Source organism: Acinonyx jubatus, chromosome A2 (genome assembly GCF_027475565.1).
Source record: "Acinonyx jubatus isolate Ajub_Pintada_27869175 chromosome A2, VMU_Ajub_asm_v1.0, whole genome shotgun sequence".
Classification (NCBI taxonomy): Eukaryota; Metazoa; Chordata; class Mammalia; order Carnivora; family Felidae; genus Acinonyx; species Acinonyx jubatus.
This window is the reverse complement of record NC_069383.1, coordinates 134,273,506-134,300,977: the sequence shown is the minus strand read 5'-3', so window position 1 is coordinate 134,300,977 and position 27,472 is coordinate 134,273,506. Positions and strand designations below refer to the sequence as shown.

The 27,472-nt window shown below is 46.2% G+C and overlaps 1 protein-coding gene across 2 annotated transcripts in view; it reads right to left on the bottom strand.

Moving 5' to 3' along the window:
- PRICKLE2 (prickle planar cell polarity protein 2) overlaps nt 1-27,145 on the bottom strand; it is a 323,432-nt gene extending 296,287 nt beyond the window's left edge. The window contains exons 1-2 of one of the 2 annotated variants that reach the window (XM_027039169.2): nt 26,815-27,145; nt 26,065-26,150 (exon numbers count right to left, since the gene is read on the bottom strand). In XM_027039169.2, coding sequence (XP_026894970.2) covers nt 26,065-26,150; nt 26,815-26,964 — 236 coding nt within the window. In that variant the 5' untranslated portion in view covers nt 26,965-27,145. The remainder of the gene's footprint in view (nt 1-26,064; nt 26,151-26,814) is intronic. The other variant, XM_027039167.2, reaches the window with a different exon arrangement.
- Between the last annotated feature and the right edge of the window lie 327 nt (nt 27,146-27,472).

The following is a 27,472-nucleotide window of genomic DNA, read 5'->3' as shown; positions in this document are numbered from 1 at the left end:
GGGGAGGCGAGCAAGAAAAGCCATCTTGTTCTCTTGAGGACAAGAGTACATGCTAACAATGGATGAGCAGAGAGAGAGAAGCATGGGTCTCAGATGACAGCATCCAAGATGCCCTACCACCCCGAAGACCCAAAGTCACTATTCCTCATCACATAATAAAAATAAAACTCTCCTAATTCATTTAAGCCAACTTTTGTCTTGGGGAGGAAGGGGGTCTGGGTTATGGCAGCCACACACAATAATTATACTCTTCAAGTTTACCTCACCAATAGTTATACTCTTTTTATCTTACAGTACAGTGTCTATACCTTCCCCTGGTCAAGCTGTTCCCATGGCTTCAACTAACCACCATCAAGTACCTAAATACTCGTGACTAGTGTCTTTATCTCAAGCCCTAAGCATATTTATTCACAAGATTCTGTCTAAGATAAAGCTTCTAGAACTTCTCCATAAGAATGTCCTACAGGCCACTCAACCCCATCCTAATCCAACCTGAACCTCTTCCTTTTCTGCCCAGATGTGTTCTCCTCTTCCCAGTTTGGGGAATGCTGCCTTCCCTGTTTGGGATATTCCACACCGCCCAGAATGCAGAAACCTTTCTTTCCTTTCAACCCCTCAACTTCAAGTCTGTCACTGAGTCGGGGATTCTAATTCTGAAGTGGCTCACAGACGCAGGCCCACACTGTCCTCATCCCTGCTGCAAGAGGGGGCAAGGGATCAGGGGAAAAGGGCAGACCCTCACCAAGGCCTTTTTAGTGCTTTTTCATCCACCAAGAGCTCCAGTATCATCATTTCCTAGAGCTGATGTGGTGGCGTCAGAGGAGTTTCAGTGAAGACCAACCCAACATGCAGCCTCTACAGTCAAAGCAAAGCAGGTGATTAGGACAAGTATCCAGTCCACTGAGTCTGATGTTTTGTCTGTTCTGAATTCTTTAGGTACCTGATGGTGGCAGTGAGGTGTGTGCATGTGTTAGTGGCCCTGTTTTGGAGGTACTTCCTCCCCCCATCCTTGCAGAAGCATTCGTGCCACTGGTAAGTTAACTCTATAGTTTGGAGATACAGTTTTGTTTGTTTGCTGCTTAATTCATACTCCCCTGTGACAGGATGAAATCAAAATTCAAAAGGCTTATCGAAGGTCCAACAGGGTTAGCCAGAGGAAAACCGCTAATGGGGCAGTTTATTATGCCGCGAAGGGGTCCTTCCACAAGGCAGACAACAATGTTCCCATCGCCACCTTTCTGAAATACCAGCCAGGATCTGGCACTCGATCTGCGTTTGGGAATAACATCAATTCATCTTAGCGGATTTCCTCTGTGATAACTTCATGACTATTTATGGGAAGCTTCAAAGGCTAAGAAATGCTAAACAAACAGGGAGATAAGTTGCCGAAATGTTAAACATCTACCCTGGCTGACCTCACGAGATTTTGCCAGGAGAATTCTCCCAAGTTCATGTAGACTATCACTGGAAACCTAATGCGGTGATAACATCTCCAAAAAAAAAAAAAAAAAAAAAAAAAACCATCATCCTAGGCCAAACTGAGGAAGCTTACAAACCAACACAAGATTATTTTTAGAAAGGCAGCTATTGAGAAGGGGAGGAAAAAAGAGTATGATTATACAATGCAAAGAATAAAAAAGATCTTTTTTTCTTCAGAAGCTATCCTGACCTTTTTCATTCTAGCCTGGGAACTTCGCAAGTTAAAAAAAAAAAAATCTAATTAAAAATCACTACTGATATTTCAGTTCAAGTGAAAGTAATAAGGCTTTAAATTTTTTTGGATGAACACATACCATTTTCCAGAGATAATCTTTCATAATATTTTAAATTAGATGTCTTACAGCAAGTTTTGCCTTTTCTTTTTAAGTGGATGATGTTAAAATGACTTTCTCAAATATCACTCCCCCCCCCCCCACTTTTAATTTTAAGTAGCAAGGACAAGTGTGAATACCAGGCCAAGAAAAAAAAAAATTCGCAATCTTTAAGACACAAAATATGCAGGTCTCTATTCACAGACTATCTTACAGAGGCAGAAAACAAAAATCAAGTGAATTAACTGCGCAATGAGTCAGTTGCATTTTTATTAGGCATCATCGTCAAAAAGCTTTGCGTGTGCAATTAGATGTTTTACCTTCAAGGAGTAGCCATTACCAGATAACATTAAAGACACACTCTCAATAACAAAGTCTGAACAAATGGTTCGCAGCCTAGGGGCTTAACAACAACAACAAGAGGTAACATTTATTAAATACCTCTTCGTCAGGTGTGGTAATTAGCATTTATGGGACAATACGTGCCAAGCACTTTGCTAAGCTTATCGGGATATTATCATTGATCCTCACAAAACTACATTAGCCTCCAAGAATTCTTCTGGGTTAAATCCCTTAACAATATCTTTTTTTTGTTTTTTTAATAATAAATATTCTTGTTCTCTCATACAGGCGAAGCAGTAGAGATGAGCCAAGTTAAGCAATGTGGACTGGCTTTTGAGCTTGGACAGACCTGGACTGGAATGCCGGTTCTGACATTGACCAGCAGCACGAGATCGGCCAAAAGCTGACCTCTGAGGCTCAGGTTTACCCTCTGTAAAATGGACGCCTACCTTGCGAGGCTGTTGGGAGGACTGAAGGAACAGTGCAGCTGCCACAAAAGAGAGCCCCGGCTCACAAGAGCCCCATGGCTTCTTGTCCTTTCTACTTGGTTGCTTACTTGCATTTGTATCTTTGCCGCATGGGGAAATGTTGGGCATGTAACTGGTCAAGTGTTCTCACCTGTTGCCAACCATAAGTGAGGGGGAGGCACAAATCCATGAAACCCTCCTTGCTGCCAGGATGTGTGCCCACATCAGGACTCCAGCATGAAGAGAGGAAGTCCCCAATGGGGCGATCAACCCTTCCCTACCTATTCTTCTACATGTCTCCCGATGCATGGCGCACACGCCATTGCGGGAGCCTGAGGGTGGAAAGGCGGGGGATGCTGTTGCTTGATCTAGGTCTTGAGTGTTCCGTTTGGGGAAACTGTTCAAGTCGTAGGTGTGATTTGTGCACTTTTATCTATACATGTAGTACCTCAATAAAAAGTTACCAAACACCCATTTTCATGCAAGCACAGCCCTTGGGGAAGTCATTACATCCCTTTGGGTAGCCATGTCCCAGTCCACGTTCCGTGCCTTCAACCGGGAACCCCGACCTTCTCCTCAGCCCCAGCCCCTGTGCCTCTTCCAGCTCCACCTCGGCGTCCATCCTCCTCCAGGCTCCTCCTCGGGTCGCCTGTTGCTTCTCCCTGTGACAGCTTAGCTCCTCCCACCACCTCTCAGCCCAGCACCCCTAGACCCTGTGTCGTCCACCTTGTCGGCCTCCCCTCTCGTGTTCCTCACGCAGCTTCACCTTCCCCAGCCTTAGATGTGGATCCCATGGACAGTCGGACACGGTGGGCCTGCCAGCTCTCAACCTCCATCTGCCATGGGAATCACTAGTTCAGCTCTTTCCCTGAGACCATCGTCCTATTTTGACACTTGTCTTTACCCCCTCCCTGGTATTTACCAACCCCCCCCTTTTTTTGTTTTCAATGTTTATTTACTTATTTTGAGACAGAGAGAGAACCCCAAGCAGACTATGCACGGTCAGCACAGTACCCAGCGTGGGGCTAGATCACGACCTGAGCCAAAATCCAGAGTCGGACGCTTAACCAACTGAGCCACCCAGCTGCCCCATACTAATTCCCTATCTCCATTATATTCATTCAGACTTCTTTTATAAGCCAATGATAACAAAGGTATAAGTCAACAATCACTAATTTCGACAGCCAACTCATAACCAAGGGCTTCTCACGAGGCACACGCTGCTCGTTAACTTAGTTCATTTTTCTCACAACCCTACAAGGGAAGTACTATTCCCATCCTGAGTTCATAGATGCGGGAACGGAAAGTGAAGCCCAGAAAGGTCACAGATGCGGGCTTCACTAGCCTAGAGAGGCTAACTAACTTGCCCAAAGACACACAGCTGCCCAGGACAGACGCCAGAATGGGAACTGGGGCAGTCTGAGACCAGAGCCAGGCTTCCTCAACGGAACCTCCACCTACAGCTGACACCAAGCAAGGGCGACAGATTGGGCTGAAGGCACGGAGGGGGCCCGGGAGGGGCTGGCTTTGGGAAGCTATGTCTGAAGCGGTGCTTCCCGGGCGAAAAACAGGGAACGCCAGGCCTGGCCTCTTGCAAGCCAATGGATCGCAGCACGTGGCGGTTGCCGGAGGTGTTTTTGGTGACGCGTGGGGATGCCCTGGTTTTGCCTTCTCACCTCTTCAAACTCTGATCAGGATGAGGGCTGGAGACAAGGGCCAAAGGGTACACCGTGTGCGTGCAGTGGGATCTTCAGTGAGCAGGAGGAAAGGCAGAAACACCGAAGCTCTTATTCACCTCTGGAGGTTCTGCTTTTGACCCGGTCCTGAGCCAATCAGACAAAAAGACGCTTCACAGGACACTTAAGGGAGGGGACAAGTCTCAGAAGAGCACCACGCCCCTCAATTGTGAAAAGCAATGTCTGATTTAAAAATAAACACTACTCTGGGGCGCCTGGGTGGCTCAGTCGGTTGAGCATCTGGCTCCTGGTTTTGGCTCAGGAGTGATCTCATGGTTTATGGGCTTGAGCCCCGCACTGGGCTCCGTGCTGACAGCACGGAGCCTGCTTGGGCTTCTCTCCTTGCCCTCTCTCTCTGCCCCTCCCCCACTCACGCACTTGTGCTCTGTCTCAAAATACACAAACTTACAATAAATAAATAAAAACAGGGTATGGTTACAAAAAGCCAAACTTCCTCCCCAAACTGGCAGTTCTACTGTGTTCACAGACTCCTAAAGGGAAACAACGAAGTATGTGAGGCAGTGTCCCCGACCCCATCTCCTCTCTCCAGACAAGTGTCAGAATTCTTCATCTCTCTGTGCCTTACTGTCCTCTGGGGCATCTGGTGAAGCCCATGAATAATGTAAAATAAAACGTAATGGACGGTAAGGGAAACTAGCTTACATTAAAGTATCTAGTTATTAAAGTTTTTAAACTTGAGGCCACACTTTATATCCTTGTATGTTAGTATATACCATCTATATACTATATAACTGAGGATACAGTATATGTCATAGAGTATATAAGTTATCTATGCTATGGAAGTTTGGTAAAAATGGTGATAATATACTTATTAACATACGATACGTGAAAATCTAACAGCACGTCTGATAACTGCCATAATTTCTCAGCAGCCTAATTTCTAAGTCAATGATATTTCAAGATGACTTCCACGATTACCATGTGACATGAAGACATCTGGAATTTATATTGGGGCCAGAGTCACAGGTATTGCAATTACAGGGGTTTGTTATCTTCATAATTGAGGGAAATGCTGACGTTCAACTAAGGGTTACTAGAAAAAAAAAGATGCAAAATTATCTCTACCCAAGTTCAGAGGCACTCTGAATTTTATCCAGGGGTGGCCAGGTTAAGAAACGCTGTTCTAGAAGGATGTCAGCCACAGGCCAGGGCTGAAGCAGGGGGATCCAAGAGCTGATGGGAAGTAAGCAGCTTTAGAGGAAGATTTTTCTACCTCACTGGGTCACTGATTATCACAAGTCAGCCTGCCTGTCCTTTTCACACTGAGCTGACTTTTCCCAAAAAAAGGCACATCCTCTTGGCCACAGAGGTAGAGAGGGCCTCCCCAGGTCAGCGAGCAAGCCAGGGCCACAGAGAAGCCCTCAAAGCCTCCTTCCCTGACAAGGAGGTGGTCTGGCGGCCAATGCTGACAGTTCCCCTTAGCCTCTCTTTTCTTCTTACTTCATTTTTAACAAATCTTCAAAGTCATTTGTACCTGTAGCCTACTGCCAATTCCTTAGTTTTAATCCTCACGGTTTAAGTCGTAACTGATTAAGAAATATATTGAAGCAAAAAAAAAAAATGTATTAAAGCAAAAAAGGACTTACAAAATCTTCTTAAAAAGAAGAGTAGTCCCTTCCCACCAACAGTTTAATTAAGAAAGGCTTAAGGTATCTTAGCTAATCTCAAGAGTAGAGAGTAGGGAGTCCAGAGAACAGTGGTCAACACTCCCAGATCTGGGTTCTGAGCCCCTTCCAAATACATACTCCAGTAAGTCAACCTCTCTTATACAGCCCCTGCCCGCTTATGTATAAAAGAAAGATAATTCTTTAAAAGAAAAAAAAAATCAAAAACTTCCTATGTGTTAGTCACTAAGCCAAATGGTTTACCTTCCTTATATCACTTATTCTGCACTGGAAGGAAACCTATTATGTGACAGAGTATTGCTATTCCCATGTTACAGATGAGAAAACTGAGGCACAGAGAAGCTAGGTCACATGCCCAAGTTTACAGAGCCGGTCAATGAGCCAACTGAGATTCCCGCTGGAGCCTATTATCAACACGCCTGTGCAGCATCCCTGTTGCTGGGATTTCTCAGGAATGCTGGGCACATGTTTCCTTCCTCCCATTTCAACTTGATAAGACTCTGTGTGAGAAAGGGCTTTGCCAGCCGAGTAACTCCGTGTCATGGATTTCATTCTTTATGATCATCACTCTGGGCACTTCCTTACCTTAATTTTCAACAACGGCAGGCCGCCACCCCCTCCGCAGCGTGCCTAGGACTGCAGCTACACCGCCCAGCTTCCAACACGCTCATTTCAGAGGCCTTGTGCTACTACGAAGAAGTGAAAGAATCCAGTTCCATGAGTGCAGGCAGAAAAGCAAATGCCGGGTCGCCTGGGTGGCTCGGTCAGTTAAACGTCCAACTTCGGCTCAGGTCATGATGCCACGGCTCACGGGTATGAGCCCTGTGTCAGGCTCTGTGCTGACCGCTCAGAGCCCGGAGCCTGCTTCGGATTCTGTGTCTCCCTCTCTCTCTGCTCCTCCCCCGCTCTCACTGTCTCTCTCTCTCTTTCTCTCTCTCTCTCTCAAAAATAAATAAATGTTAACAAGAAAACAATTTAAAGATAAAGAAAGAAAATAAACGCCCACCAGTACATTTGGATGTCCGCAATGGGAATCTGGGCGCTTGAGTAAAACATGCCCAGGCCTGTCATCTGGGATCACTTACTCTTTTTCGGGTGCACATAACGCTAGCTGCAATATAGGTTAATTCCGCACACCAAGAGCACCTCCACTCACCTTTCTTCCTTTGAAGGCAAGCATAAAACTCCCACTTACTTATGCTCTGTGTATCCAATTATTTCAGACATCATTTTCAGTAGCCGGTTAGAAATGTTCTGCTCTACCAGAGTCACATACCATCTACACGCCTGCCAAGAAGGTCTTCAGATATCATCTCCATCACAAAACTGCCTTAAAGCAGACGCAAACATAAAGTAGGTTCCCTTTAACTTTCTCGTATCCTTATTTCCTGTCACTGGACCAAGGGGCCAGGAAAGGACCTGACTCACTCAGCCACTTATTCATCATACCGACTATGTACTGAGCACCTACGATGTGCCCGGCACTGTGCTGGGCCCTGGGAGAACGCAGTGACAAACCGGCCAATGTGGGTCCCACCCTCCCAGAGCTTACAGACTTGGGACAAAGGGGCGTGTGGTGGGAGGAGTGTTTGGAAAAGGTGACATTTAAACTGAGAGCTAGAGTCGAGAGGAGGAGCACCCAGTGCCAGGAGAGACGAGAAGGAACAATCCAGGCAGAGCAAACAAGGACTAAGGAGAGACTGGACAAAGTCAAGTGTGGGTGAGGAGGAAAACGAGCTCCTTACCCACCGATGGGAGCGTCAACTGAAAGAAACATCTTCAGGAAAACAACATCGTCCTTATCGACCAAAGTCCCCCGGGGAGCACACCCGTGACCCGGCAAGGCCACTCCTGGGTACCTGCTTCAGGGAAGCTCTTGCACATTTCTCCCAAAGAACAACTGCAGAAGGAAGCAAAATACTATCAGGGAGACAGACGTGGGGCAAAACTCCTAAGCAAAGCAAAGAGATGATAAACTCCTAATTCAGGAGAACGGTTGCCTCTCGGTGGAAGGGGTGAGGGGAGAGGATGGAATCAGAAAAGATAGTGACAAGGTTCTTTTTCCTAAAGCCAGGTGGCACATTCACGGGCACCCGCTGGGCTGCTATTGTTTAAGCCTTATACATATTTTATCAGTATGTTTGTATCTGCTCAATATTTCATAAGAACTACTGCTTCGTATCTGAGTGCTGTGTGGAAAATCGATTAGTGGGGTGAAAAGGTGGATGTGGGAGAGAGCTGCTGGGGGCAAGGGCAGCCGCTGAGACAAGAACAGTGGTCGGGAGGGGAGTGGGGATACGGCGGAGACAGAAGACAAGGCTTCCAGGTACATTTAACCTGCGATTTTCAAACTGGGTTCAAGGTTGAATTTATAAAACATTTCTGGAGGGTGTGATGGGGAACAGGAGCCAAAGGGGCTTCCTTCGCGTATTTGCTCAATCCCTTGATGTTTACAAATGTGTCAACCGAGACCCAGAGATGAGATGAAGTAAAATTAGAGGCAGAACAGAGAAGCGCCGAAATCATGATTTCCCAGCCCACTGCCTCCTCCCACCCAACCTTGGGGCAGAATGTGAACTTCCATTACGATGAACCGAACATTCAGTACTGTCCGGTGGGCATGATCAGTGGCTGACTGCTGGCAGTATATCCGCCCTTGTCTTATTGCAGAGACTCTAAGAGGAGGAAAATACTCAGTAGCTCCTATCTCAGTCCAGTGACGTTAAATCCCGTGTAGTGGTTTTGCAAAACCTTGAGGTTGGCAAATCAAAGTAATGAATACAAATGGCATTCCAGTTGAGTATGCTTTAGCACCATAAAAAAGAAGTTTTTAATTGGCATTCCAAAAAGTTTGTTGAACTTAAATGCTTAGCCATTGGAAATCAGTCTTCTACCCTCACACACACAGATAGACACATCTTCAAAAGCCAACTTTTTTCCCTTCTGGCAATATGTATCTAAATGAAATGAGTATACCCTTTGATTCAGTGATTCCACTTCTATAAATGTATCCAATAGGTATTTTCATGTATAAAGGCAACGATGATCCACAGATAAGAATGTGTGCTAAAGGAACGTTCACAATAACCAGACATTTTTAAACACCCTTAATGATCATCAGGGGAGAACAGATAAAAATAAATCATGGTACATCTATACAACGGGGCTTTTTAAGTCTTTTTTTCTTTTTAAACATTATTTATGTATACTGATACTAAAAGCTCTCCAAGACCTATTGTTGAATGACAAAGAGGAAGTAGTTATGGTATGCCACCATCTGTGTTAAAAAGCAAAAGTTATGTGCACATACACACATGTATATTCATAAGGACATATCCATAAAATATATGCATACCTACATATATATATACATATATATATGCATCAAGGAAGGACATCCAACTAATTCAAAATATATAATTTTGATACAATTATTACTGTATTTCATGGCATGTGAGGCCACAGTAGGCACATAATAAATTCTTTTTTTTTAAGTTATTTTGAGAGAGAGAGCGAGAGAGAGAGAGAGACAGAGAGCATACATGCGCACACAAGTAGGGGAAGGGCAGAGAGAGAGGGAGAGAGAGAATTCCACATAAGGTTCCACCCTGTCAACGCAGAGCCCAACACGGGGCTCAGTCCCACGAACCGCAAGATCATGACCTGAGCCTAAATCAAAAGTCCGAAGCTTAACCAACTGAGCCACCCAGGCACCCAAACCAATTTTCTAGAGTGAATAAATTCCCTGTATGCTTTTACTTCCCAATGTGTTTTATAAATCAAACTTGACCCCAAAATGTCGTCCCATTTTTTCTCATGTTTTTATTACCAATTTAACACTCTTCCCAGATAATTTGGAGAAGCTGGTCAGGAACGTCCATCAAAAAGGCAATTCCAGCTTAAAGCCTTTCACACGAAACGATCCTACAATATAGGCAACAAGGCAGACTTTCCAGCAAGCAAAGTTTTTGAATGGTGATTATTGAATTAAGAGGTTAAAAAGGCACATGCCGTTTTCTGTTCACACAAAGGCGGTAAGGTTTCACAGTAGCACTGTGGCATACTTCTCCACGTATGTAATGTGAACCCAGGCTCTCTGCCTAGTCTGCTGGTAAAATGATAGGGGCTATCAAAGGGATTAATCGTATCCCTTCATTCTATACCCTTTAATCCTAAAATAAGCAGTTCTAAATGCATACCAAGATGGAATATGCACTTTTTCAGAGGGTGAAATCAGTGCTATATGAGGACATTCCTGAAATGTTCCAGGTTATTCCTCGATAGATAATGGCGCAGATTCACAGAGAAGGTGAACTATAGGGGAAGGAAATACTCTCGCTTTAGTACTTATTATAACCATGTGTAATTGAATTTACTCTAGTAACTTATGAAACCTGAAGGTTTCAGATGAAGTCATCTCTACCTCAGAACAATGTATTCTGGAATAGCACACCTGCCCTTAGCAAGCACTCCCAAAATTAAAACCACGATTTTGGATCCTCCATCATTGAGAACACAGTGCATATCCTATTGCTAGAAATGACAGCTCTAAATCCTTCAAAAGTAGTCTAAACTAATTTTTGACCCTTGGGCAGTAGCTAAGATATTAGAACCTTTTATCCAACATGACCAACATCTGTAGTCCAACCAGGTGGCATGAAATTAGGCTGTGGTTGACTGAAATCGATAACAGTAAAGGCCTAAACAAGATAAAAACTAATTTCTCTGGCACGTAAATACGGCATGGAGTTATGTGATCCAAGGCTACGATGGTGCCTCTATGGGCACCAGGAACCCAGGTAATGCCTGTCTTGTTCTGTTTCCCTCAACATGGGCTTCCACGTCATAGTCCAATTTAACTGCTTGAGCTCTAATGGTCACATTCACATTCCAGCGGGCAGGGAGCAGGGATACATGCCTTCCCTTGAAAGGTATACCTCCCACAAGTTGCACTTACTATTTAACTTCTAAGCCTTTGAATAGAACTTAGTCAAATGGCAACCCCTAGGAGGGAGGAGGGCTGGGAAATACTGTCTTAACACTCAGGCTCTATGTCAGACAATATCTTAAAGGTTTCATCTCCAGGGGTCACCTGAGTGGCTCAGTCGGTTAAGCATGTGACTTCAGCTTGGGTCATGATCTCACGGTTCATGAGTTCAAGCCCCCCATTGGGCTCTGTGCTGACAGAGCTTAGAGCCTGGAGCCTGCTTTGGATCGTGTATCTCCCTCTCTCTCTGCTCCTCCCCTGCTCACGCACTCTTTCTCAAAAATAAACACACATAAAGAAAAATTTTTTTAAAGTTTTTATCTCTAAGGAAGAAGGTGATGGATGTAGGGACAACCAGCAGCATCTATCACGTTGAGAAATCGCAAAATAATGATATATACACATCCTAATTTTTTTTCTTGAAATACATAGCCATACATTCAATTTATAGGGAGAAAGGAGATTTTGAATATGGGTTTACCAGAGTTACATATCAAACAAACCTGTAATGCATCTTCTTCAAATTCCCGTTTGGTTATTTTTAGAGCCATGGCACAACTTAAAGATGTCCAAAAAAAAAATCCATGTCCTTTTACCATTTCTGCCTCATTCCGTCTTTCAGAATCATTTTTCCCAAAACTTAATTCAACCGGGTTGTTTTTAGTATTCATCATTGGGTCATTTCCAAGCATTCAGCTTCATTTTCATAGAAATAACAACTCATTTCTGTTTACATCCATATTTCATAGACTTATGAAGTTAGCATATGTATCTACAGTCCCAAGTGTAACACGCATGAATAGATTTAAGAACAAACACATTCACTCCTGGTAATATACAACTCTACACCATATCTACAGGGATCAGAGTTTGGTTTGGTTTATCCAGCAAGGGGACTGAGCAAAGAACTCCTCTTCAATTTCTTCTTGCCAAAATCTCCTCAGTTGGCCATTTCAGCAGGAAAGCCTAGTAACGCTGTCACCGTGGGTTAATGGTGGCGGGGCCCTTCCTGATTCTATCATCTATGTGCCTCAATCTCAACGTGAGGGAAACTGAGATCCAGAGAATGTCAGCGAGTTTCCAAGTATCAGAGGTATACGCGGCACTTCCCCAAGGCATCTGCTGCTTGCAACACTTTGCATTACTTCTCACTGGGTGAGAATGCCACTGGCTTTGGGGCAGGGAGACCCTCACTGTGACGGCCCAGTCTCTCAGGCTGCACAATGTTGAACATCCCTGTGTCCAAACCACTAAGTGCCAGTGGCAGCCGTTCCAAGGTACTGCGACAAGAAAACAGAAAGGCAGCCCTGGGTGGCCAGATGTCCACATTTCCTAGACGTAGATGTGAATTTTTGCTGTAGTTTTATAGTCATTGTTTTCCTGGCATCTCTTGGATCTCACGATCACAGCTACGGATCTTGTTTACACCCATGGACAGTGCCAAATCCTAAGGAATCTTAAGAGGTCTTTTTATCTTCTCGACAGACGCGAACAAAGCTTAGCTCAAAACACAGGCGTATGCATACTATTTTAATAATTCCTAGGAAAACAGATGCTGTAGTTCATGGAACACAAACTTCGCCATTCTACACAAATCTATTTTGTAACACCTATTTATACTGGACTCACAAATAAACAGAGACATGAGAAATGCTAACGCCATTAAGAAACAAAATACTTTCTCACACGTCTGCCTAATGACATCCTCTGTCCAACTTTCTATGGAATCATGTCATGTTTTTCTACTTAGAGTGGTTTTGTATTTTGAAAAGTTAGATCTCTGTATATCACGCACTACAAATAATTTTCTCAATTCGTCTTTTGACGATTTTTTTTTAAATTTTTTTTCAACGTTTTTTTATTTATTTTTGGGACAGAGAGAGACAGAGCATGAACAGGGGAGGGGCAGAGAGAGAGGGAGACACAGAATCGGAAGCAGGCTCCAGGCTCCGAGCCATCAGCCCAGAGCCTGATGCGGGGCTCGAACTCACGGACCGCGAGATTGTGACCTGGCTGAAGTCGGACGCTTAACCGACTGCGCCACCCAGGCGCCCCATTGACGATTTTTAAGTTATTCATGTGAAAGTCATCTTCCTTTATGACTTCTGGGTTCCCTGTCACCCATTCATTTAGTCAATAAATTCTAACGGGATTTTTGTCACACATAACCAGGTATTCTTCTGGGTGCTGGGGAATGGAAAGACATGGCAAAAAAGATCCTTATGGAGTTGAAATCTTGTGTAGACTATAATAATTAATTCTAGAGCAGACCAAAATCCAGACAATCCAATGAAAACGTAACACAATGGAAGGTAGTGGCAAGTGCTCTGGGAAAACCTAAGAGCAGCCTGGAAAAGGGAAGGGATGACACAATATTCGGGATGGCCAGGGAACGCTGCTCCAAGGAAATGCTGGAAGAGTGGCCCAGAGGGAAGCCAAGAAACAAATCGTGTGGACATCTGGGGGAGGTCCCAGCATGGGCAAACGTCTTGGGGTGGAGGTATGCCTACTGTGTTCGGGGACCAGAAAGGTGGCCGGTGTGGTGACAGGGTATGGAGTGGGGGACAGAAAAAGAGAAATTATTTGAATTCAGGTATGCCTTTTACTTTCCAAATCTGTAAAAGCTTTCATCCACAAGAAAATTCAATTTTGTTTTCAATTTAAGTTTTGGATCTCTTTTAACTCTAGACGGAAAGCTGCCTGTCCTAGCACAGTTTATTAAATCTTTCCCCCACTACTTTTACAGGTCACCTCTATTGCACACCACAGTGCACAAAGGCTTGGGTCTGGTTTTGGAGGTGTCCTGGCTGCCCTCAAGGACCCATTCCTATTCCAGCAACACACTATTTCATTTCTGTAGCCTTACAATCTATTTCACCACCTCACAGGGCTAGAACCTCATTCGTCTTTAGTCATCTTCACAGACACAGACCTTGGCCGGTTCTACTTTGCAGCTGATGAAAGAGCTTGAAAAGTACTTTATTACATTCCATGGCCTCTACGTGACAGGGAGGAGGAGGAGAAGGCCAAGAATATATTATCGCTTAAGTGGGGGGTAGGGACTCTTTTTCCAATCTAAACTCCTGACCCTCAACATCAACACCAATCACTTAGCAGTAATCTAAACTACTTCGTGTGAAGAAAGCTCAGAGACTGCTAATGTGGACAAGTTATTTAAATTATGTTTACTTGTTCTTCCCCAATGCGATAGTAAGTCCTGGAGGGCTGGGCTATAGTGGTTCGCCAACTATGTTCTCTGGACCAGCAGCAGTAGTAAGTAGCACCTAATTTACTAGATGTAAGTTCTAAGCACCAACGGAGAGCTAATCAACGGGAAACTCTGGGCGGGAAGGGGACACCCCCACCACTGCTTAGAATCTCTAAGATCACTCTGGAGCCAGGCAAAGAATATGGTGCTCAAAGCCCATTCCACAGTCAGAGTCATAAGTTCTAACCTTGGTTTCAATACTAACTAGCTGTGGGACCTCGGGGAAGTAACTTCAACACGCAGCACCCGGGTCTTCTCACGAAACTACTGTGGATCACGGTGTCTATCTCATAAAGGGTTTAAAGAATTATATGTAAGGATATAAGACATGTGCTCAGAACAGGATACCCATCGCACTGTGTAAATGGTCAATTGATAGCTCATGTGATAATGATAATTGGAAAAATCAGAATTTGCTTTCATTTTATTTCAGCTCATTTATTCTGAAAAGCCTAGATCCATTCACGCCGAATTTAACAGAACAGAAATAAGGGAGTAGGGACATGCAATTAATGTTCTACTTTTTCTGGTTGTGTTTACAGAGGAGTGGGAGGAGCTGGGGAGTGGAGTAACTTACTCCTGGCAGGACTTTGTGGAGATGGGATCTATTTCCGGGATTATAAAGATTTTTCTTTGCTAAGGGAGCCCATCTTTTCCCCCTTTGAAAGAGAATCAATTAAATAACCTAGACATTAATTGAAAGCCCCGGGGCCAAGAGTTCTTCCCACAAATAACCCATCCACACGCTACCAGTTCATTTCTTGTACATCTCCCTGGCAAAGCCCAACAAAAGCTACAACAAGATGGATGAACTTCATAGGGTGACCTGGGGGTCAACTGATTCAGACTGCTGAATTAATCAATATGGGCAGCAAATTCCATTCACTGATAGCTGTTTGTACAATCCCTGCCTGTTGCAAGCATTTAACTGCGCCTAGAAAAGACAAAAGGGGTACTCAAAAGGAGTATTCCCTACAAAGGTGCCCCAAAGTCAACACCCAGCCCTCCAGCACTACTGTACTTTTCCAGATAACACATTTAGAAAGCCCTAGCCGGGTGCACTGCTGAAGAATACAAAATAGTATCTGCTTTACTACCATGATTATTATTATCATAATGGGTTGAACAGTGGTTCCCCAATAGATACATCCACTTAACATCTCTAAATTTGATTTTATTTTGGAAAGGGGTCTTTACAGATGTAACTATGTTAAGGACCCTGAGATGCGATCATCCGGGATGAGGGTGGTCCCAAATCCAATGACAAGGCCTTATAAGAAGGGAAAGGGACACAGACATAAGAGGAAACGCCACCTGATGATAGAAACAGAGATGGCAGGGACATCTCTAAGCCAAAAATGCCACGGACTGCCAAGAGCCACAGGAAGCTAAGACAGATGCATAGGGTGGATTTTCCCTCAGAGCCTGCAGAGAGAAGCAACAGTCCTGACACCTTGTTCTTGAACTTCTAGCCTTCAGAACTGTAAAAGAATATGTTCTGTTCCTTGAAGCCACCTAGTTTGTATTAATTTGTTTTGGCAGCTGGAGCAAACTAATACCATTATGTAAAACTCTACATAAAAAACCCACTACAAGGAAATCACACCCTAATGCTACCCGTATCATCCAACAGTTTGATCGGAATTACTTGAAAAATAAGAAATAAACCTGCCTTAAAATGCTGATGTCACCAGGATTTTGAAAGTTAAAGAACAAAATCTTCCAAAATCCCTCGCAGGTGGATACATCTAGTAGGCCGTCCCACCTCCCAGAACCCAGGGAAACCCATTTACATGTCCTTCCCTTTGAAACCCAAGAGGACCGAGACATTCCTGTCCTCTATTGCCTCCAAATCTGGGGCTTTACAAAGATGAAAGGAAACTGCCACTGTAACTTGCAAACGACTCAGTAAGTCACTGGAGAAGCTCTGAAGGCCAAGTTATCGAGGATGCAAATGACAGGAGTGTGCTCCTGGGCGCCTGACTGTGGAAGAAAAGACTTTGAGAAATTATATTATCAGAGTAATTTCATAGTGTTGTTGAAGAAAGAAAGCACCTGCATTCTTATAATAAGCCCCCGGGAGGCCTAATTCTTCAGCACTCAACTTGGAGGACCCGGTCTGGATGTTACCTGTATTCATAATGAGCCAGTTTTTAAGAATTGTGAAAGCAATTCCTGCATCCCCAAGTAATTTACCAAACATAAAATCAAATAAGGCTCCCATTAAATGCCTCCCAGCCGTCAAATGTGCTTGCTATCTGTTTTGTATCGTGGTGTCATGATCTGTAAAACGCTGGGGACCGTAAGCTCCAAAGCACAGGTCCAAAATCTGGAGATTGTGTTTATTTTTAGCTTGTGGACTTCAAGCTGGCTGCAGAGGGGATGCTCTGTAATCTCTCTCGACCTCTCCTATGGAGGTCTCCTCTGGGAAACATGCAAATGGCATTCTGCAGACCCCTGCCTTTCACAAGCGCCCCAGACCGCCCAACTGAACAGCAAAGCTGCCAACAAGCTGAGTGGAGCCCCCTTCAGTGTATGCAGATCTGATGGGGAAACTGCAAGAAGCCAATCTCTCACCCTTCAGACACCCGAGTAAGTTCAAGAGCACACCCCTTGATTTTATAAGAGTTTCACCTTTAAGACTGGATCCACAAATAAACCAACGAGCCCAGCGCTCTTCAGACATTTTGTTCAGGGTAGACAACAGTCTGACCTCCTCCCCAGACCACTGAGAATAGGAGTGCTTTCCCCAAGGTACAGTTTGATATTTAGACAAGAGTCAAAATGCCTGAGCTGAACACCCTCTCTCAGTTGTAGACCTTGCGATCTTGACCCCACTACTTACTGCCCAGGTGGCCTAGGGCATGTTACCTAACCTCCTTCGGTCTCACCTATTTACCAAGTGGCAGATAAAATACGTGCCTCAGAAAATTGTTCTAAGGGGGCCATGGGCCACTGCACGAAAGAAGCCAAGCACAGAGCAGACCCTCAACAGTGTGGGCTCCTTCCAAAGAGCATCTCCCAGACAGAGAAAATTTCGCTACTTAGGCAACCTGCTCAGCGCATTTACCCCTGCCAAGGGGCGACTTTATTCCATTCTGCCATTCTTACCAGCCTTCCAGTCGTGCATAACGGCCCACTTGCTTCTCCAAATTAGTAGCACAAAATGAGAGATCTATAGCAACCAGCCAGCGATGTCAATGAGTGAGGCAGGCCAGGTGTAACACAAGAGAGACTGGTGGGGACTGCAGAAAAGTGAAACACATGTGTTCCCACCAGAAAGGAAGGGAGGAATATGAGCCCAGAATTGTCAGAAATTCTCACTGTTCCAGAGAAAAACCCAAATCTGATTTCTTACACAAAATGTCAAAAGTTGGCAACTCCTGAAAATTTTAAAGCTGGTACCATGTCAACAAAATACAGGTACAGGCCAGATCGTATCTCGGGAGTTTCCAGGGTAGGATCTTGGGTTCAAACGTTGTATAAATATCCTTGTTTCTCATGCCTTACAAAAGGGAGCTTCTGCATAATGATCATACAGGTCAAAGTGTCTCCTGTGGCACACCAGAAGCCACAAAAACTGACACTTCTTAAGCAGGCTTGAGTTACAAGGATTAAGCATTTCCTTGACGATGAATGGTTTTCATCTTGGACATGAATTTTCATGGTGCAGTTGGTGGGCGCGAGGCACAAAAAAGGCCCCTCTCTACATACTGACCCCGGGAGCAAAATTTAAATGTTATCGTGTGACGGTTTGCAAGTTGTTTTAACAAACATCCTATGAACACCTCATTTAAGCAAATAGATGGTGAGGGTATAGGGCCCCATTTTACTCAACTCCATTTCATCTGAAGTGTGTATGTCTCCAGCTAAGTGTGCGATGCGCAATGTGAATCTGCTATTCCTTCCGGAATTCTCATTCCTTTTGAACCTGAACTCCCACGTGGTCGGTGGCGGTGGGGTGCGTGTGTCTGTGTGTGTGAAGGGGACTCCACCTCTTGTGACAGAAGTTCTTAAAACGGGAATCATCACGCATGATATTTAATGATCACGCGTCACATTTAACAAACGAAGCACGCAGTTCATGGTGGGGGAAGTGACTTATTCTCGGTCACTCAATCTCCAATTTCCAGGGCCATGAACCCACACCTTCTTGCTCCTTATCCAATCCTGTTTCTGCTCCTCTTTCTTTCAACCACAAACATGTGGAGCCCATGTTAAATACCACACACAATGAGGCACGTTACGTGCTTTACCCCATGCAATCCTCATGACAATTTCATTAAGACAACCTTGTAAGAGTACGTGATATTATCCCATTTTTCAGATGAGAAAACCAAGAAAGGCTCCAGAAAGGTTAAGTCACATTTTCAAGGATTCTTAGCTAGTAAAAGGCGGAACCAAGATTATAATTCCAGCCAAATGTCATCAAAGCCTATCCCTTTAACCACTCAGCTATACTACTCCCAAAGAAGCCCTTATAAGCTTCACAGAAGTTTTTATGACACTATCTCAAAGTACACGTTTCTCCCCAGAGATCACCCCCTACGGCCCTCCCATACACAAGGCAGGTAGAATCCCTTTGATCTCAAAATGCTCAATGATGTGGGACTCATTCCCTTGAGGGAATGCTCTCTCTGTCCATAGGGAACTCCCTCTGGGGTAGTCATTAATGGCAGAGATAAAGGATAACCTTCCAGTTTTTTGAACTGACAGACCACAAAATAACACATTTATTAGGTCCCCACCTCCCTCCCCTTCATCCCACTGACCTTAACCAACACAAGCTTCAGGATGAATGACAACCTTTCAACAGAACGTGAGTACCACCTTCAGGATTAAAGACAAATGAGATTTATTTTGAAAAACCAAATGACTGACACCAACGCTCTGTGTTTCCTCACTATCCATCGGGTACAAATTGTCACTCAGGGTGATTAAACAGGGATTAATTACAAGGTTGCTGTGCAAGCTGAGATGTTTCAAAGTTTCAGCCCAAAGAACACATAAATATACGCAAATTTTTTCAATGGCAGGGGTGGAACTTGGCACCAGCCATTTGGAGGACAGTTTGATAAGAGCTCCACATAACTATGCTGAAGCAGAAGAAAAGCTATTATCATATAGTATATAATCAGGAACGATGGAAAAACAACCAAAGCAGCCTTGAACAGAAAAGTTTTAATTCAGTGATAACCCATACCCTGGATTCTAAGAGCTAAGAAATGTATTCGATCTTTGCGCTCTTTATATAATGACATGCAAAGATGTCCCCAAAAATATTTATTATGAACAAAAGGTATGCTATAAAAGACCATAGAGAATGCATATTCTCTGTAAAATCTTATTAACACATAATAATTTGAACGAATCTGAGAAAATAAAAAGCAAGCCATAAGCAATAGAGCTCTAGCTGTGGGGTCAGCAAACTTTCTGAACAGGGCCAGGTAGCAAACACTTCGGTTTCCTGGACCACGAGGACCATCTCAACCACTCAATTCTACTATTGCAAAGGCCACCAGAGAGGATACTAAATGAATGGGCATGGCTGTGTTCCACTGAAACTCTATTTATGGACTTAAAATTGTAATTTCATATAATTTTTATGTGCCACAAAATGTTATTCTTTTTTTCCCCCAACCACTTGAAACTATGAAAACTATTCTTAGAGAGCAGGCTATACAAAAAACAGGCAGCAGCCTGATTTTGTCCCACTGGCTGTAGTTCGCTGACCCCTGATCTCAAAAGTCAATTAAAGGTCTTCTTCTCTGTGCTATGTAAGTTTTATATGTGTACATGTGTGCGAGCGTGTGATTTAAAAAAAAAAATACTTTATAACAACCATGCCTTATTTTGAAATGAGAGACAATAATAATATCTCGGGATAAACTAATAGGTTTCCTCAAGAGAAAAATCCTACTAAGGTGTTTCGGTTTCCAACAAGCATGTCATCAAATGCCAATAACATAAGGTGAGCCAAACAGCAAGGTTCTGGGCTAAGTATCCTTCCCTGAAGATTCCAGGCAAAAGTCTTGGGGGCAAACACACATACAAACACACACACGATCGCCTTTCTTCCCCCTTTTCTTGGCACATCAACTGACCGAGACAGCATATTTTTCCTCCCCAAGCAAAATAATCAGTGGGAACCCATTTCTTAGCCAAATTACAATCCACTAAAGGAAACCAGGCCGGCGTCTCCCCAGATCACCACCCTAATCATCAATCAACACAATTGCCAGGGTAACCAAGATGCTTTTCAAGGCAGTCTTGGCTGACCCAGTGAGCACCGCCTCTGGGGCGGCTGCATGGGGCCCAAGTATCCTGCCTGGAGAGGCCGCCGGTTGTCCAGAGACAAACCGCTCTGCATAATTAAAACCACCTCACAATGCTACCAAGGCTCTGGGCTTTCCACATCAGCTGCTCATGAAAGTGCAGCTCCAGGAGGCTTGTTCCGAAAGCCCGCCTTTTAATGCTCAGGTCGAATCTACATTTATCAGCAAAGCTGAAACGTTAAAGGGATTACAAGGAGCTTAGAATCCACTGGCGGTTCATTGATCTGGTCTTGCAAGCCTCATCTCCACGTGCCCTTTAGAAATGGCTTTGGTCTATTCCCTGGTTCTCTGGTTGTCTTTGATTTCTGCACCAATCTCATCCAGGGTGGAGGGGAAGTTTCCTCTAGCCCTGATTCGGAAAGGTTCTCAGATGCCTTTCTTCTAAAACCCAGAGAAGCTACTTGCATATTCCCCTAGACAGGGGTAGAGGCCAGTGATTGGCAAACATTTTCCATCAAGGGCCAGACAGTTAATGCTTTTTGGCTTTGAAGGCCATACGATCTGTTACAAATATTGAACTCTACCACTGTATCGAGAAAACAGCCATAGACAGTCAGTCCGTGAACAGATAGATGTGTGTAAGTTTGTTCAGAGAGCTCTTTATTTATGGGCACTCAAGTCTGACTTGCGTATCATTGTTCCTATGTCATGAAATAGCCTTCATTTTTTTTCCAACCATTAAAAAATGTTAAAACCACGTATGTCTTACGAGCCATACAAAACAGGTGAAGGGTCAGATCGGCCGGCAGGACTTACTTTCCAACCCCTGGTCGAGACCACTGCTCTTCAAAGTGTGGTCCTTGGACCAACAGTGTCAGCATCACCTGGGAGCTTGTGAGAAATGCAGAACCTTAGGCCCGGGCCTCCAGCCTGTTCAATCAGAATCTGCATTTGAATAAGATGCCTTGGGAATTCACATGCAAGCCAAGTCTGAAAAGTCCTGGTCCAGACACAGAATTCTGCAGTCAAACAAGGTTGGAATACCATCGACTTGCTGGCTGTAGGACCTCGGGCAAATTGTTTAACCCTGAAACTCAAGTTTCCTTATCGATTAAAACAGGTATACATATTTGCACCGTCTCCTAGGATTGCTATAAGTCCAAGACAAGAAGGACGTAAGAACACTGGCCTGGCACTGTCCATGCTTTTAAAACCATAGCTACTATTACAGACGCTTACTGGTTTTTTTAAATCACTTTTTTTGTTTTGAGAGACGAGAATGCTCATTCAGGATTTACAAACTCCAATCACTTCCAGTACCTGACAGGTCACCTAAATACTTGAAGAGATCCTTGACGGCAACAAGAATGTCAGAGATCACGGCAAGCCAAGGTCACGTCCATCTAAAGAGAGAGCACTCATATGCTACCAGGGAGCAAAGTAGGCTCCTTGCTATCACATCTTTGCATTTTCAAAGAGAAGCTGGAAACCTGGATTCTAACGTTATAAAAAGGCCTCTTAACACACTGTGCAAACCAAAGAAAATTCACCTGCAGGCTGGATGTGACCGGAGAGCCCTCTGCCTTTCAAAAGAGAGGTGACAAGAGGCGGTGAGTCACAAGAAAATGAATCTGGGTTTTCAAGCTAAATCCCAACTCATTCTCCATAGCCAGGAGACCTGGGACAGATTATGTAACAACTCTGAGCCTCAGTTTCTCAATCTACCTCGCAGGGTCTGGTGAGGACGAACCAGAAATGGATGTAGTACGTGGAGGTCTGGACATCCTTGTTATTGCTGACGGCTCTGGCATTATCATTACTATTTTTATTCATCAGTGCCTGGGCATTCACAGGGCAAATCTTCACTGTAAAATGGCTATTTTTCTCTCCCTGCTCAAAGTGGTTGCAAACAAGCAAGCCCAATTAACCCCCACTGAGAACGCTGTCTCATAGTGCACGAAGAGCTTAGTTATTAATGATTTTGTTCTGCTCACAGTCCATGAAGATGCCTTAATCTTCCTCTTAATGAAAATTTCCTCTGAGCCCCAGCCACTGTGGGGCTTGCCCTCAGCTGCCTTGACGTGCTGCTTCTTTGTGGCAAGGTCACCTGCAGGGAAGGGTGCCTACCTCTCCCCAGCTGCCCCAGATCAGGTGGAGGAGAGCACTCTGCTTGCCAATCGTGAGCCCTCTGTTCCCCAAGACACAAAAATCCACTTAGGGTTTTCTTCTTGAGAAATTCTACAAATCCCCACAGTCGCCCCCTGCAGGTATGGGTGATGATACAAATGGGGAGAGAGTATAGTAACTCAGGAAAATCTCCATGAACTAGAAGAGACTTCCAGAGGACCTTAGGCATCTTTATTCACACAGAGAGAGCCCTGAAGTACAGAGATGTGGCATACGCAGCACTGTGGTTTTTTTTTTTATATTTTATTTTATTCTTTTTTTTAATGTTTATTTTTGAGAGAGAGAGAGAGAGAGACACAGACAGAGAACGAGTGGGGAAGGGGAAGAGAGAGAGACACAAAATCCAAAACAGGTTCCAGGCTGTCAGCACAAAGCCCCACCTGGGGTTCGAAAGATCATAACCTGAGGCTAGGTGGGACACTTAACCAACTGAGCCACCTAAGCACTCCCCCAGGGCTAAGGGTTTTAACTCAGCATTTCTCTATCCTTAACCTGCACATGAATCAGCTGGGGATCCTATTGAAGTTCCCACTGAGATTCACTAAGTCTAGGACAGGGCCTGGGATTTTGCATTTCTAACAAGCTCCCAGGAGATGGTGATACAGCTGGCTCCTGCCCCAGGTCTGAGTCAACAGGGTCCTCGTCCTCCTCCTCCTTCCCTTGTTTCATTTAGGTCTCTGCTCAAATGTCACCTCACAAAGTGCCTTCCCCACCACCTTCTCTAAAATGTAATTATTTGTTGAATAAGGGCAGGAATCCAGTCTGCTGTGTTCTCTGCTGTATCCCCAGCACGACCAGAGTGCGGGACACAAAGCAGGAACTCAAATATTTGCTCAGCAGAGAGAGCCCATGTTGACAGTGGACGGAAATGAGACTCAGGGAGCCTAAGTCATTTGCCCAAGGTCACACAGCTGGTCCGAGCCAGAGCAGGACAGCAGGCCAGCTCCGTCTGGACTTCAAAGCCTTAGCGCCCTCCACCACACCAGAGGAGGAAGCAAACCTTGTTGACAACAGGCTTCCTCCCTAGAACGTTCGTGCCTTTGTGCTGGATGCAGTGACGCGATTCTGTTCCACTTCTGGGGGAATGCCTGCTGGGGGACAGTGGATTGGAGGGGACCTGTGTAGAAGCAGAGATGCCAGCAAAGAGGCCGAGTAGTAATACTTAGGGTGCCTTGGTCCTCTGGGGTAAAGGAAATCCTCTCTCCTGGGGTTAGACCACAGGGAGCCTTTCGGCCTCTGTCAGGCCAGCTTTCGGCTCCTTCCCAGGTACAACTCTCTCTCCCAGCGCCTCACAGCCTCCCCCCATCAGAGGAGCAGAAAGTGAGCACGCTGTGGGTTCCCAACTGCCAAAAAAGAACACTGCGCTGTAACCCAGAAATGGCTGTCCCTCTTCTCCAAAAGGTCACCCGAAAGTATGCCCATGGGGGAAAAGGAGGGGGTGAAAGCAAGGAGCTGCTTCCTTTCCAGCAATGGTTGGAAATGCCATAAAAAACCCCATTCATGGAGCCAAAGTGAAGCCTTTCTGCTGCCGAGGGGGGCGGGGAACGACTTCTTCACTCACGAAAATCCATCTCAGCCTAATGAAAGGGTCTCTTTCCAAAAGAAAGGCTCCACAATGGGCTGAAAATACAACACTTGTTCCCCCGTCACAAAATCAGCTGGATTCAAAGGGCTCAAGGTTCTCCAAGAAGCTGTGGTCGTCAGAGTCTAAAGTGACCCGGACACCCAGCAGACTCATATGGGCAAGCTACGCTTCCTTCCCTGAGGAAGTTCAAAATAATTAACAAACATAGCTAACAGTTACTGTGTGCCTGATACCGGGCAATGTATTTTCAGTATCTCACTTCATCCCTACAAAAACGCCGTGAGTTAAGTATATTGATTCCCAGCTGATGGTTAGGGAAACTGAGACCTAAGGAGGGTGAGAGGCTTACTGGAGGTCAGAGGTCATACAGAAAGGAGGCATGCTAGGCCACACCCCCACACTGACCTACTACCCAACAGGCCCCTGGTCAGGTGACCCAAAGGCTCCAGAGTAGGGGAGGAGCTGGGAAGCACTCTCCTGTTCATCACTCTGCCTCACCCCCCACCCACCACCAGTTAGAGCACAAGATAGATCAGACAGGAAGAGGCCCTTAGTCCTGCCATAATGGATTTGGTTTACCAAAGAAGGTTCCTATACCTATTCCACATATCACCCATGTTCACATTTGGGACACACAAGGGGCCAACTATTTGGGCCACAGCACTGGCACTGATGGATGCCTAGGGCTGCCCATTACATATTTATAAGGTCGCCTAGCCGTGCCTCTGACACAGAAGTTATTAAATGCTTGGGAGCCATAAAGGCTGCGCTCAATGCCCTGAAACAAAGGCAAAGAGGCTGCCAGACCCATTTGAGGCAGGAACAAAAGCATTTAATTTCTGAAGGAGCCGGCTGGGAGTTTCCTCCTAACTGGGTGCCCAGCACGCGTTACCGTTTGGGAGACAGTAGAGAAGCCTGCACAGAGGGGTAACATAAAATCAAAGCAGACCTTTCCTCCCCTGTGTCCAGAGACGGCCTTCATCAAAGGGCCCTATGAGTGGTGGAGAAAGGGGAAAGATGTACTCATCAAAGGGAGAACGTGTGAGGATGTCAGAGAATAGTCTCCTGTCACGCGTTTCCCTTTCTCATGAAGTTGCCAAGAAGGATCCACCTCTTCTCTTGACATCATCAAACTGGGAGCCTGCAAGCCTGCACCCCAACTTTTCTCAACCAGAGCCTGAGCAGCCAGATGCACTGGGAGGGCACCCAGATCCTGCATCTCCCAAACATAATCATTCCAATCCAGGCTGGGGCTGCCTGGAAGTCAACATTCACGGTACATTAATAAGAAACATCTGGCCACCGAAGAGGGTTGACACAGCGCAGGCGGGCAGTAGTGGATTTGTGGGTGGGACCCAGAGTTACAGGGGCCGAATTAAAAACACAACTGGCAAACACCAGCTGTCCTCGACACGATGCACTGTGGCCCTTGGAGTCATTGCCAAGTTGCACTGTTTGGGGCTCAGCAACTTAGATACACAGAGTATGGGTAGGAGGGACAGAAAACTCTCCCATCAGGGAAATGCAGCCTGAGCCCAGCTCTCCCGCATCCCCCAGTGTCTGGCCACCACTTCCACCTTGGATATTTGGAGCAGATGTAGCCCCACTCTTAAAGGAACAGGCTTTGCATTCTTTCCATGTGACTTACAAGTGAGATTTACAAAAGGAGATAAATATATATATGTATGTACACACGCATATATGCATGTTTCCTCCCCCCAAGTGCTAAGTCTTTAGGAATCGGATAAAAGGCATCCTACCTCCATTTATGCAAGGCGAACCCGGGGCACTGGTCACCACAGGCGTTACATGGCTGGCCTCTCTCTATCCGCCCCAGTCCAGTCAACTTCAAAACAAAAAGACAACACAACCGTATTTCCACCACGGGGGCTCTCTCCAAAGCCCCACTGGCATCCCAGGCAGAATGACCTGCCCCTCCCACCCCACCTTATCAGATTTGACTCCAAAGTCCCTCTCCGTTGTGGGGGACTTGGGGCGGGGCGCTGCCGGTGCCCCAAGGGTGGTCTCTCATGTGGGGAAGGGTGTGAGGACCCAGGCGGGCTACCTCTTGCGTGGCCACCAAGCCACCGAGAAATGGCCATGGCTGGAGCTTTGTCTCCCCCAGACACCATGGTCATGGGTTTCTAAGAAACAAAAGCAAGACCTTTCTGTTCCCCAGAGTCCCGGAGAAGCTACCATCGCGCTTTCGCCTAGGGCGAGGCTGCTGGTCCTGGGAAGGGGGTAGCACAGGACACCCCAAAAGACAGCCCAAAGTCAAGTCCGTGGCTAGAGCTCCAAGAGGCTAGACGGTGGAGCTCTGCAACTGGGATTCCGATCTGCCTTAAGAGGCGAGGGAGGGGGCTTTCCGGGGCACCCCTACACTGTGACACACAGGGCCACGGCTCCCGGTCTCGCGCTCGCCCAGACTGGGGATCCGGGCTTAACCCTTTCCGCGCCTTCGAGCGCTCCCGCGCGCCCCGGACGCGCCCCCGCGCTTGGGGCCGGCTTACCTGGGGCCACAGGTGCGCGGCCGCCGGGCGGAGGGAGGCTGGGCAGGGGCGCTGGTGGAGGCCCGGGGGGACCCGGAGATCGGCCCCGCTCAGGTGGGGGACACTCACCGAGCGGCTGGAGAGTCTTTTCCGGGAGCTCCGGCTGAACATGGCCGGGCGCCTCCTGCACGCAGCGCCGTCCGTCGGTCCGTCCGCACCGCGGCCGGGAGGGCGGGTCGCCTGGGCGGGCACGCTCCGCGGCCCGTGGCCTGGCTGTCTCCGCCTCGCAGCCCCCGGCTCGCTCCGGAGCGCACGCCTCCCCCTCCTCCCTCGCCTGTGCCTCTTGCGCACCCGCCCGCAGGTCCCTCCCTCTCTCCCGGCATCCCCCCGCCTCCCCGGGTTCGCCCCGCGGTCCACGGGCTCTTCCCATCCCTCCCCCGCACCGGCTGCGCCTACTTTCTCCCTTCCCCTGCTTCCCCGCCGGCCCGCGGTGGCTAACTCTGGTCCCGCACCTGGGCCCGCCCACAAAAGCTCTTCCGTCGCCGAAGCCTTAGTTAGGGCAGGGACCACCTGAAGCCCCCCCCCCTCCCCCGCCCCTGTTGCTTTGGCTGGGGATAGCGGGTGGAGGGGGGGGGGTAGGTTTTTTAAATGAAGGTGTAATTCGCCCTTTTCAGTGTTG